Consider the following 14,060-nt stretch of genomic DNA (forward strand, 5'->3'; position numbering starts at 1 on the left):
AACCAGCAGAGGAAAAAAACACAAAAAAAACCATGAGAAATGTTTTCTCTCCTAGCGAGTTGTCTTTAACCCAAGTGAGTTAGGAACCAGTTTTGAGAGACAGAAACGTAACTTCAGGCAAGACCACAAGAAAAGAGTGAAAGTGGGATAAAGCATCTAAATTCATACCTTTCAAATGGAATCTGTGCTGCTCGACCAGTCCAAGTGAGAGCAGACCGCAGATTTACGTGGACACACACCCACCAGAATTAGCGGTGCTTATTCAAGGTCATTTGATAGAAAATGGATCCTCTAACCCAAACAAGGATAAGCCATAGCAACATGTGCCTTGTGTGCTTTTGACGGCAATGCCATATCCAAATAAGATGTGAAGCGTCTCACAATAGCTAGACTAGCAGTGATTAGAAACAAAAAACTCTACAAAGAGAGAAAGAAAGAGAGAAAGAAAGAAATTCTTTTGAAGTCAAAGCTTTTTGGCCTTAAAAAGGGCAGCAAATGTGGAACAGGGCAACTTCCAGACAGTGGAGAAGATGCAAGAAATGAAATGTGACCTTTGCCGAGAGACAGATGAGGAAGCAGAAAGACAAGGAGATGCAGGATATATACGAAGAACAAGAGTTAAAAATAACCTCAGCTATTTAGAGTGAAATTCGTCACAAAAGCAGCAAACTGCAGGTACTCCCAATTTGTTTCAAAAAGGAGGAGGATTGCAGCCCCATCTGCCAGCTTGATTTTTGACTGAATGATTCACTAGCTGTCAGCCTTTCAAAAAAGAACTATAATTTGTTGTAATTGTACAATACATCCATCCATCATCCAACCCGCTATATCCTAACTACAGGGTCATGGGAGTCTGCTGGAGCCAATCCCGGCCAACACAGAGCACAAGGCAGGAAACAAACCCCGGGCAGGGCGCCAGCCCACCACAGGGCAATTGTATAATACAATAAGAAAATAAACCATATGCATAAATCACATTTATCATCAGTGTTTAATGAATCATTTTTTCTGGTTCTGGTAAACGTCCGATTTTTTTTTTGCCACATCCACTTATTCCCCACTACAAAGGTTGTGGGAAATTAGAGCCTATAGTAGTATACTATACTATTATATTAGTATAGTTAGCATACTATTATTATAATAGTATAATAAGGCAGAAACCATGCGTAGATAACATACCAGATTATTGCAAAGAACTCGCCCCAAAAAGAAAAACCACTCACACCAACAACAACAACATTTCAGTCACTAATGAGCTGATAAAACCCCTTTAAGTGAAGACTGAAACCACCATGAGGGGATCTGATCATTTCCTTAATCAAAAAAAAAAAAAAAAAATCCACATGCAAGGAATCAAACCAAGCACTAAGCACTGAAAGAAAACATTACAAACTGTGTCAAAAGATATTTTGTCAGATGTCTTCAATAAGAAATTTTTATACCATAATAAAATGATTACAAACACCATTACTAAAAAATACCCATTTCACTTCCATTTTCAATGGCATCACTATTAGTTTATGAAACAAATAAACTAAAAATTTCTTGGATACTTTATATCAGCAGTCTCCAACAGGTTTTGCCCCACGGACTGGTTTCATGTAAGAATTTTCCACGGACTGGCCATCACGCATGCATAATAAATATAACTCGCCATAACACAGAGTCAGTAGGAGCTCTGAGCTCGTTTCCCTGCAACAACATGGCTCCATTTAGGGGTGATGGAAGACAATGACACCCCACGTGTACTCCCTACATCCAGTCTTATCCGTAATTTCATTTTGGTTGCCATCACTACCTGCGGTGGGTTGGCGCCCTACCCGGGGTTTATTTCCTGGCTTGCACCCTGGGTTGGCTGGGATTGGCTCCAGCAGACCCCCATGGCCCTGCAGTTAGGATATACTGGGTTGGATAATGGATGGAAAGGTGGATGCCATCACCACAGAAAACCCTGCTTCACAAAGATATGGTATTGGCAATATAAGCATGATTTTCAGTACTTTTGTGGCCATCTCAGAATATTCGGTCTTGATTTTAAATCCAGAACATCAGCAGAGTTGAGGTTGTCTCAGACATGCTTTTAAAGCCATCATCATTTGCAGTCTCAAGTAGTTGATCTTCTTCCAGCACTGACAAGTTCAATTCATGTGGCAACTTCACAAATGGGTCTCTGATCCAGTTCTTGGGTGTTTTGTGGTTGGGAAGCAAGGCTCGAACTCTTTTAAAAGCAAAGATAGGTTATCATATACCAGTTGGGAGAATGAAGGCCCAGGCTAAGCCCCTTCTAAAATCCCTGCCAATGTTTGAAACGTGTCAAATGTCCCTACAGTTCCAGTTTGGCTTTGAATGCAGCCACTTTATCTGCCAATTTGAAGAGAGTTTTCACTCTCCTCTGAAGTGGCAGATTGAGTTAATCGAGCAGGATGAAAAAGTTACACAAGTAGAGGAGTTTTCAATAAATTCTGCATTGTTGTGCAGCCAGTGGTGATGGTTTTTCTAAAAAAATCTCTGGAGCTCTGTAACTGTAGCACTCCAGCCATCGATCTACCTTTAGAAGGCCATTTATCTGTGTAGAGGTGAAGACGTTTGTGCTCTGCGCCCACCTCCTATCAAAGCTGCTTGAACAGATACAAGTTAAGGGCATGTACTTTGATGCAGTTAGTAACTTTAGTGACATAATTCAAAACACTGTTAAGGTCAGGTGCCATTTTTCAGCTAGCCAGCATTTTTCTGTGAATGACACAGTGAGTAGACTCTCATTCAGGCATGACCTCCTTGACCCACAGTAGTGAAACCAGAAAGCCATCCAGACATGGCAGCAGCTCTGTCTGTGCACACACCGAAACAAAAACACCATTTCAGTTTTTCTGATTTGTAATCATTCAAAGACTTGAATCGTACTGAAGCTATGGGGTAGGTTGGCAACGATAATGCACATAACATACCTCATGCAGATTCTCCTGAAAGACATATTGTACATAAACATGATTGCCTTATTGGCAACATCAGCAGACTTATCAACCTGGATTGCGTACCAAAGTGACTCATTCCTCTAACAATTGTGCCTTGATGTCCTCTGCTATTTCTTCAATTAGTCTAGTGATTGTGCTAGCTGAAATAGGAACTGCTACCATATATATATATATATAAGTCACTGCTAAATGTTAACAAATATTGTTAGCAGCATCAACTAAGCTGCGAAATAAGTTACTTTGGATTAGTTTTCCTAGCTACATGTTTCTTTACCTACAACAGTTAGCTTGTGGGCTTAATTTATCGGACTTCAAAACTGCGACAGAGAGACAGGTGAGGGAGAGAAGCACTGACGGAAGTCATGGGGAGATGATCTGGTCTTTCCCTTAAATGTAACACTCTGCAAATTTCAATAGTCAATAAAACGGAAATTATGTTTTTTATTCTTTCTGTGCTGCTCGGTACCAGTTCATGGCCTGGTGGTTGGAGACCACTGATTTAAATGATTACTGAAACATGACCCTCTTTTCTACAAATTATCATTAAAACAATCAGTTAAAAAAAATAAATAACCGGGCCAAATGCAAAAAAAGGGATTGTCTCTTGATATCTTCTAAATAAATGTTCACATACTTGTGAATGAATGAGAGCAAGTACATACCTTGAAAAGTATAGCACCAGAAAAAAAATCTGGCCCTTAATCAACAGCATTCAATACTTTATGATTAAATCAACTGAACATAAAAACCTAGAGAATTACAGTGTACAATCATTCAGTAAAGTGAAAATAACCAGAAATACTACATCCTGGAAAGGATGTCATTGGTACATCTCTAGCATAATCATCCTCCTAAATCAATTAAAGTCTGCACCAGATGCACGTGATTAACAAATTATTAGGATTTCTGGAACTGTGTGGCAACCCAGTTAACCATTATGCAATGATGGGGTTCACATTTACGTATACGGCATAAAACACAAACGTTTACTAATTAATAGTGCTGGGTTTAAATTTGGACTTTACTGTCCAGATTATCCATCATATTTTTAAAATTAATTTTAAAACTCCCTTTAAAAGTATTTACACGACAATTAAGGATACTATCAGTACTATTTCCCCACACATTTTAATATCAAATAAATATCATCACATATCTCCCATCAAAATTCAGACAGCTAGATGAACAAAGAACCCAGCAAATTCTGAAATAAAAAAAAAAAAATTCTGTGCCATTCCTTGTATATAAAATAGTGACCTTGTACAATTAACTAATAAATCATTTTTTCTGCTTTCTTATGGAAGGTAAACTATTATTCTCAAACTGAATAAGAGGCATCTTCAACAAGGTTACAATGTCACAGGACACCACGATTTACTTTAGTGTTATGAACTCTGACTTGGGGAAACAAACAAAAGACGCTGGTCTTGCTGAAACATTTTCACCTGTTACACAGATTGTGCGGCGTCACTAATGTATAGGGTAAGTTGATATGCTGAACAGTGGACTCAACCAATTCTAAATTGAACTCCTCTTAGCTTTTGCAAAACTCGATGGCATCCTGTCATAACAGCAGCTCCATCCATACACATCACTGCAAGTTTTCACCAGTCTAATTTTTTTCAATTAGTAATTGGTTGCACATCTTGAAAAATTGTTTCAGCTTTTCCATCTATAATTTCCCGAGTTCTTAGAGAGAGGGAAAAAAAAACAAACCAAAAACCACTAGGACTGGCCATATGTTTATTTGTATGTTTTTCATACAGTACAAGCCCACATTAACTGAAAGTGCGCTATCAGCCAATAATATGAAAGAGTTCGAGACCTTTTAAAGTGAGGTTGTAAATATGTCTGGAAAATGCACACATTAGAGAAGATTGTGCAGAAATTAAATTCTGTAGGATACCTGCAATCCCGCATTTAATTGCAAGCCCTGATAAGATCACTTTAAATCAAGCTCTCCCCACATTTTATTTTTAATTTATTTATTCTTTTAATAAAACACTACCACCAAGAGCTGCAGAAACCTTTGAAACAGCACTGCGAGTTAGGTCACATGCCAAACTTATCCAGCTTTTTCATTTGAATTGCTGCTCATCCTTCACAGGACACTCATACTGCCACTGTATTGACTCAGTTTATGCAGTGACATGAACAAATACAATCACGCAAGTACACAGTACATTCACTAAAGGATGTGAATTTAGAAACACTTCAGGATATAAAATTGATTTCTGAGAAATTAATTCATGCATTTATTTCTAGTAGGATTGACTACTGCAATGCGGTGTTCACTGGATGTTGAAACTGTCCTTTATACAGCCTCCAGTTAATCCAAAATGCTCCTGCAAGAATTATTACAAGAACAAGAAGATACGAACACATAACTCCAGTTCTTAAATCCTTACACTGGCTCCCAGTTAAGTTTAGGGCAGATTTCAAAATCCTCCTTTTAACATATAAAGCATTAAATGGCCATGGTCAAGCTTACTTGTCTGAACTTATCATGACTTACAAACCAGACCACACATTAAGATCTCAAGATGCCGGTCTGCTTAGGATTCCAAGAATTAATAAAATAACAGTGGGAGGTCGAGCTTTTAGTTACAGGGCCCCTAAACTATGGAATGGTCTGCCTGCTTCTATAAGAGATGCCCCTTTGGTCTCAGCTTTTAAATCCCAGCTGAAGACTCACTACTTCAGTTTAGCATATCCTGACTAGAGCTGCTGATTAACTGTACAAACTGCATCTCTGTTGTTAGTCATTAGCACTATAACATAAGTAACATGACGGTTATAATTTGTTACTAACCCTCACCTATTCTGTTTCTGTTCTCGGTACTCAAATGTGGCACTTGGTGCCACGGCCCACCTGTCAAGTTGTTTTGCTTGCCTAAGGTAAAGTTATCCCTGATGGAGGATAGCAGGAATTCTGGGAAAGATGGGTCCTTTCATCGGATTGGCTGGCCAGCACTGTTTCAGAAGTGGAATAGCCAAATGGGGGAGGCAGCTTGATTGATGAGGTCTCCAGGCTCGAAACAAATCCAAATGTGAGATCATTTACTGTTAAATTCTACTCTGTACCTCAAATTATTTTTTACACTATATTGAGGATTTGTTCTGTTCTGTGCATTGTATTGTATTGTATTGACCCCCTTCTTTTTGACACCCACTGCACGCCCAACCTACCTGGAAAGGGGTCTCTTTTTGAACTGCCTTTCCTAAAGTTTCTTCCATTTTTCTCCTACAAGGGTTTTTTGGGAGTTTTTTTTCTTGTCTTCTTAGAGAGTCAAGGCTGGGGATCCGTCAAGAGGCAGGGCCTGTTAAAGCCCATTGTGGCACTTGTGTGATTTTGGGCTATACAAAAAAAATTGTATTGTATTTAAGCATCTTCCTCTGGTGTCTAAATCTCAAAATTCAATAATGCTAACATCCAAGATTCTTTCATGAAAATGCAGTCTTTGTTGTGGATACTGCATACAGTATACTTTGCATTCACCAGATTTATAGCAGGGATTCATTATTCATTATGCTGTCCAAGGTATCTTGATCAACATTCTGTTCATCCACATTTCTAAAGCTTCTTCTTCACATCTGCTTTCGTGAGTGTCCAAATTCAACCTTTATATAATGGAGTATATGAAACATACAATGATCGTTTTTAAAAACCTAATTGACTTTCCAATAAGAATCTTTTGCTTACTGTTAAATTCTAGCTGTGAAATAATAAAATGTTCTATGAGTATATTAAGTTTCCCCAAAACCCTGCTCAGGACTCGGCAGGTTTAGAAAATGAATGTGCATACTGTATGTAGCCAGCCCTTTTATTAAAATTAGTCTTCTCATTAGATTTTCATGTGTTGTTCCTATCATTTTGGCCTCTGTCCAGATACAGCAAGTACCCCAGTTCCTGTTCTATATAAATATGAAACCATCACCAGTAAGCTAAGTGATATTTACATGTACAAACCGATCGTCAGAACTAGCATGTAAAGTGATTTAATAAGGGTTTACTATTCAGTCTCTTGGCCACGATACCACATGTTAAGGCTGTATTATGGAAAGGGGTGTACCACTGCCATTTAAAGAACTAAACCTGCCAAAACAAAACACTGAAACAGAAGCACCCACAGGCAAATAAAAGGTTAAATAAATCCTTTAGAAACATTTACGTTTTAAAGTAATAAAATTGTCATTTATTCCTCCCAACACCCACATTTTAAAGATAAATTCCACCCATATACTTCACAAAATGCATTAAACACGTTTGAAACTTGGCAGGCTGTAGAAAGTAGCTAAAGAGTAGTACTGTGAACTAAGGGTGCCGGTTTGTCCCTCACTACTGACTGTTAGCCAATAAAAGGAACTTGTCCCCCTCTGCTCTGGTTTTCAAAATACGGAAACTAATGTACTATGCACATGTGACTTGCAAGTTACTAAGGACAATACCATTACAAGAATATTCTGACCTGCGATTCTCCAGAGGCTCCTGTCAAATTAGGGCTCCTTTACACCACAGAGATGAATGTGGTGTCAGCACTTAATCTATTCATAGTTATACAAAACGATTGTTGGGGTGGCTGGTTGTGTTAGAGTACAATTGGCTTACATCGGACTTATTTTTAAACAGCTCATTAAAACTGTACTTTTTTTTGGGTTCAATGCATCATTAGCATGGCTCTATTCACAGCTTTAGAAGAGGATTCACATATTTTTTCCCCAATTGTGTCAAGATATCAGACAAGATTAATAAATCGTTTTAATTGTGTAATTACTATACTTGTACTTCTGATTCACATGTGCACAAAGATGCAACATTTAATGCATAGTTTATCAGAGCCATAATAAAATTTCATTTATATAGCATCTTTCCCCATGTTCAAGGCGATTCATCGGGTCCATGACAAACAATCAGCACACGACGGAGTACTTTTAAATTAGATGCGTCTATACCATATGTATGTTAGATAGGCACTGTAATAGAGTATTTAGATTAGTCGTGTTAACAGCAGATATAATTAAGGCAATCTGGTCATGGCTCTACTTAACTTGCGATGTCCACTGTCTACTAGCACTTACTCTAGGGAACACCCATTTTAGGGCTTGGCGAAGGGTGGGCTCTCTCCATCACGTCAAAGTCAACCACTTGATGTAATGGACCTCTCTCAACTCAAAGCTGCTTTGTTTCTTTCCAAGTCTCCCAGAAAAGTTTACAGCGGGCTACAGTTAGGGCAAAGCTTGTTGCAATGGGCACGGTGTACAATCTTTGAGAGAGTGGCAATGGAATTAGCAACCACAAAAACCTTTCCCTTGGGTAGTTAAGTCAATTGCTTTCCCTCCACTTAAGACGTGGAATTAGCTGCTCATCAAATCCCATTGAAGGATATTGTATTTGGATACAGTGGTCCAGGGATGACTTGACACCATGGAGAGGGATGTCGAATTGGAGGGGTCACACAAGCATTCTCCTTCTCCTCTGCAAGGAAGTCAGCAGCAATAGCAATCACTCAAGCAAAAAGGAACACTCCTTTCGATCAACTTCTTAAGCCATTTCCTTTTTATTTAAAAACATAATGGGTCAGGCACTGTTTGAACCCCACTAAAGGACTTTACAGTTGGCAACAGTGGCCCTGATAGAATAGGGCTTGTCACTGTGGCTAGAATTCTTAAATGTGTGGAGTGAATATAAAAAGATGCCCTTTCACTAGCACTTGAGCCGAAAAACACGACAGATCCTTTAGTTTAGTGCATCTTAAAACTGAGTCACCACATGACTATGCAGTTAAATTAGCCAAGTCCATCAAAGTGTGAATTCTGTGCAGAGCGATGCACTTCCCTCGATTTAGTGCACCATTTATTGTAATACAGGAAATGGCACACTTGACATCACAGGGAGACTGTTTCTGTGGCATGAAAATAAAAATTCACCACGACATCACCTTTACGGTCACACTAAGGGAGACTCAAAACGCAGAGGAGCCAGAAGCAAAGAGGAGGGAGTGACACACATGAAGAGGCCACAAATGTCAAAATAAAAATTACAAGTGTGACACAAGAAAGAAGACTTTCACAGTGTTGTGAAGAGCGAGAGAACAGAGTTGGGGAACAATTTTATGTTGGTATGTAAAATCATTCTCAGTGGCCATCAACAACTTGAGTTCTACATTGTATCTTCTTTTGGCTGCTCCAGTTAGCAGTTGCCACAGCAGATCATCTTCTTCCATATCTTTCTGTCCTCTGCACCTTGCTTGGTCACATCCATCACCTGCATGTCATTTCTCTCCACATCCATAAACCTCCTCTTAGTCCTTCCTCTTACCTGGCAGCTCTATCCTTAGCATCCTTCTCCCAATATACCTGTTAATGCACACATGGAGTCTAAATCTGCAGCAGAGGAGCAAAGAAGGTTTTGCATTACATTTAAATACTTGCAGGAGGAAGAATTTCTTCTTGTACTGCTGTCTTAAAGTAGGTTGATACAATTCAGTCTATTTTGTAGTGTAAAGGACAAGTTTGCAAGACCATTGACAACTGTAAGAATACCCAAAAAAAAATAAAAAAATTTTAGATAGAGATAGATATACACACAAAAGGCTCAGCCAAGCTGTAGACATTCAGCCCCCTGTTTAATGCTACTGACAATTCAAAAAGGTCTGTTCACTAAATTAATTGATTGGATCACAGAACAAATTAAATAGTGTGGTGTAACAGCCACTTTTATTTTTAACTCGGTTTATTGAATTGTTAAATGAAAACTTACATATGTTGAACTCTTTGCAAACTCTTTTGGAAAAATGTGTACCTCACTTAAAAGAAAAAAAGCAAAGCAAGGTAAAGACACGGCATTGATGAATGGGTTTTTGACAACTCATCCCAAATCATGAATCTAGTGAAGTGATCATTCATACTAGCCTTATTTAAGAAACAAAAAATCCACACCCCAAAATTTGGGGTCTCTCAGCTTTACTAAAGTCTAAACTAAGCACTTACACGGACATAGCTCAGGAAACGATTTACTTCTTTGTAAGAAATATTTTACTAATAATGCTTACTTTAATATTCATATAAGAAATATACTTAAAGGAAACATAGGTTTACTGTTTATTAAATGGCCATTGCCACTTGTCTGTTATGTTCAGAGCTTTTCACCTGATGACTTTGAAACACATTAACTTCATATCATACAGTACAACATAATAAAACATATTATATAATAATAATTATTATTATTCATTCCACTCCGTCAAAATGTTTCACCTTTAAAGACACACTGCGATTAACGGGTCTACTATTTTTCCACAACATCGCGGCGGGTCCGCGCCTATCCATGCGGCACTATAGGTCGTAGCCACCGACTGCCACATTCTCCATGCTCCTCCTTCAGGACAATACAGCAAGCGGTCAGTCTGTCACAAGGCGGTAGGAAAACCGAACAAGCTGCTGGTACTCCAATGCACTGAACAAAGAAAACCTGCAAACACCACGCGAACAAGTGCGGGTAACGAAACTAAGAGCCGTGCGGCGGCATAGCTACCAACTGCCTCACTTTACTACTTACACTTTTTGGAGCAATAATACGTATTGTCATATTCAGTACATGTAATTCTGAGAACACGACAGAGACAACAACCCACGAGTTGCTGAATTGTCCCGGGAGCGGTCAGAAGTGGATGCCCGGCGTTAACGAACAATGCACCTCGGCCGCACCTTCCGAGGTGGGCACTCACCTAGGCATCCCAGGATGTCGCACAAGCTGACGATGAACAGGATCCTGGAGGAGGAGGCGGGCTTCTGCAGCGGGTACTGGCCGAGCCGCCGGTAACTGCGCCGCTTGGGCGCGATTTGCAGGATGGTGAGCAGCAGGCTCACGGCGGCGCTGCCGATGCAGATGGCATTGAAGAAGCGCGGCTGGAAGCCCACGACGAAGGCGGTCGCGTCGTCTCTGTTGGGGCAGCAGAAGGTCTCGAGCCTTGGCGACGCCATCCTGCGAGCACGCTGCCCGAAGAGAAAAGAAACATTTAGTCGGAGTCCTGGCTGGCGGCACAAGCAGCCTAAATCACGGGACGCCCTATCATGTGCTTTGTTTTAATCCGCGGAGACTTCCCTGCATCGCCGCGGGGACTCGTGTGCGGGCCGCGCGGCGTGAGAGACAAAATAGAAACAGAGCGAAAATGAACGGCATAGGCCAATAGAAATTGACAAATCAGAACTCTCAAACGCGCCTTCTTAAAGGAATTAAAGAGTTCAGGTGAGGAAGCCTAAATAGGACCAACCGTCTGCTTAATGAGCAGCAGTTAATATTCCTCACAGACTGAGCCGCCGATTTAATTAACCGGCCGTTCTTCCCCATTTGCCTTATGTTTTAAGGAAAATTTTTTATAAACACCTGAAGGACTGAATCGCCATCCACCACAAAGCCGGCTTAATTAACCGACCATCCCGTTTGTGAACTTGACTTTCATTCTTAGGGTTGTGGAACAAACACACGATGGCCAGTCCTTTAATTTCTGAAAAGCAAATCACCCAGAGGCAAGCATTTCATTACACTTTTTCAATTACAAGTTTTTGGGAGTGCTACGCCTTTCTTGGCATTACTGAGAATGAGGCAAACCTGGACTGAGTGTCAGTCTATTGTGTGACATCCACCCATTAATCCAGTTCAAACCAGCTTAGTCCTGTTCTCAAGTTCATAGATAGCAGAAGCCAATCGTGGTAACACCAAGTGCAGTCCAGGAACAAACTCAGTAACTAAGCTGCTTCAATGAGCCAGCCGTCCAGTTTCTCAGCCTACTTTTTCACTTGTAGGGGTGTATGGAAACCAAGGCTGTTTAGATGTTGTGTTCTGCAATAGCAGTAACCAATCCTACTGTAGATTCTAGTTTAGTCGTCTGTTTTTATGCTCGCTAAATCTAGTTCTCAGGGTCACAGACATTAAATGCCTACTTCAGTATTGGGCGCAAGGTAGAAATCAGTCATAGAACAGAGCGCCAGGCCAAAGTAAGGGCACAAAATACATTCATTCCTATCAGGCCAAATTAGGATCTCCAGTTAAGCTATTAAATAATTGATCAAGGAGAACCCAAGTACCAAAAAAGAAATGTTCATGGATATTGGGAGAGCGTGCAACCTCTGAACCAATACTGTTCAGAACAGCATTTGAACTTGGGTTTTTTGTGCTGTGTGACAGCAGTGCTGATTACACTACAGCTTAAATAACTTTTGTGTGCTCTTTATCTGTCTTGATTTTATTTATTTATATATGCATTTAAATATATTTCTATATTATATATATATGTGTATACAATTAGGGCAAAAATGTGTTGTGCACTCTTTGTGTTATTTCACATATCTATGATCTGCTTCTTGCAACTGAGAGAACATAGCGAATGTCTGCTGAATGGCCACCCAGCCACAAGCGTTGTCTTGGTAGGTAACTGTCCAAATAATCAAATTGCAATTTCAGACTTATGAATGTAACACTCTGATCTTCACCCTGTCAAGTAAGTGAACCAGCCACTGTTGCGCTGTCATCCAAGGTTTGATCCCCATAAGGGAAAGTAAAGGTGCGTACACCTGATGAGCCCCACTTAGGGTGAAACACATATTGTGTACTTTTTGCATTTTTTTGGCAGGTACTGTGTCACATATCTATGATGTGCTTCTCACAACTGAGAGGACGTTTGCCAACTCGCCAGCTAGCCACATGCATTACCTGGTAGGTAACCATCCAAATAATCAGATTGCGATTCAGATGTGATTATACACATTTGTATATATGTATATATATATATATATATATATATATATATATATATATATATATATATATATAAACTATACAGCCGAGGGTAGCAAGCAAATGATACGCTTCTACCCCCAAGTTCCCGTTCAGATCTCAAGTCATGATGGGTAAGTCTCAAGTAACCACAGCACAAGCAAGTCTTGAGTCATGAACTTCCCAAACAAGTCAGAATTAATTTTTCACTGAATATGATGTCATTTCTTAGATCATGAATGGTTGTTACATATGCTTTACACTTATTATTACAGTTTCCAAACTATCAATTCCATATACATACATGAATAAACAAAAGAAATAAAATGTTATAAAAATACAAATGTATCATGAAACAAATTTCAAAGTGGCGCTAAACATAATAAAAATAAAGTAGCACAAAAAAATTATTAGGAAATGTTATCTCTGTAATGGACAGCTGGGTCCCATGCCCGGTCAGGACAACCCTGCAGTAAAGGGTCCAGGGGAGCAGCCATGGACTCCTCAGTACCTCCCCCAGGACGCTTGGTGGCAGCCTCCCTGGTTGATGATGCCTCAGTTTCCCACAGGGTTTCATGGGAGATGGAGTTCTCCCCAACCCTGTGGGGACCTGGGATGGCCGCCAGGGGGCGAGGCAGAGATTGTTAAGCCCAGCTGGTTTAATCATCTACCCCACCCGGGAGTACGATTGGGAACAGGTGAGCAAGCACCAGGAGCACTCCCGGGAGGGCCATAAAAGGAGCCAGCAACCACCACTCAGAGCCAGAATCGGGAGGAAGAGGACGAGGTTGCCTGAGAGGAGGAGGAGGAGGAGGAGGAGGAGTGGTGGTGGTGGTGGTGGTGGTGGTGGTGGTGATGGTGGTGGAGTGGTGGTGGTGGTGGTGGTGGTGGTGGTAGCGAAAGGATTACTGTGTTAAAAGTAAGGTGCTTTGGGATTGTGTTATACCTGTGGGGTTCACGGGGAAGACATGCCCCACAGGGGAAGAGTGTTTGGACGGTGTTTAAGTGTTTGGGACTGTGTTGGGCCTGTGGGACACGGGGGAAGACGTGCCCCAAGGCTGAAGAGAAAATAAAAATATTTCTGTTCCATTTTCACGTGTCTCAGTGTGAATCTGTGCCGGGTCGCTCGCTTATGTAGCTCCTTATTCACATCCCGCATGCCTATGATGCATTGCACTTACAAAAGAACAAATCGGTCAACATTCAGTAGGGCAGTCTGGAAGAACAATGCAGAGTCCTTAGAGCAGCAGTGAATACATTGTCTGACCAAGAAAACCATGAAGTGAACACTAAGTAAACTAACCCACAAACAA

General features: G+C 40.4%; 1 protein-coding gene across 3 annotated transcripts in view; it reads right to left on the reverse strand.

Annotated features, from left to right (window-relative positions):
• gpr143 (G protein-coupled receptor 143) overlaps nt 1-12,011 on the reverse strand; it is a 38,003-nt gene extending 25,992 nt beyond the window's left edge. Inside the window, exon 1 of one of the 3 annotated variants that reach the window (XM_039743584.1) lies at nt 10,700-12,010. In XM_039743584.1, the coding sequence (XP_039599518.1) occupies nt 10,700-10,955 (256 nt within the window). In that variant the 5' untranslated portion in view covers nt 10,956-12,010. Of the gene's footprint in view, nt 1-10,699 lie in introns of all 3 variants that reach the window. The other 2 variants (XM_039743586.1, XM_039743585.1) reach the window with 2 other exon arrangements.
• Nucleotides 12,012-14,060: the final 2,049 nt, after the last annotated feature.

The sequence above is a fragment of the Polypterus senegalus genome, chromosome 2 (genome assembly GCF_016835505.1).
Source record: "Polypterus senegalus isolate Bchr_013 chromosome 2, ASM1683550v1, whole genome shotgun sequence".
NCBI classification, from domain to species: domain Eukaryota; kingdom Metazoa; phylum Chordata; class Cladistia; order Polypteriformes; family Polypteridae; genus Polypterus; species Polypterus senegalus.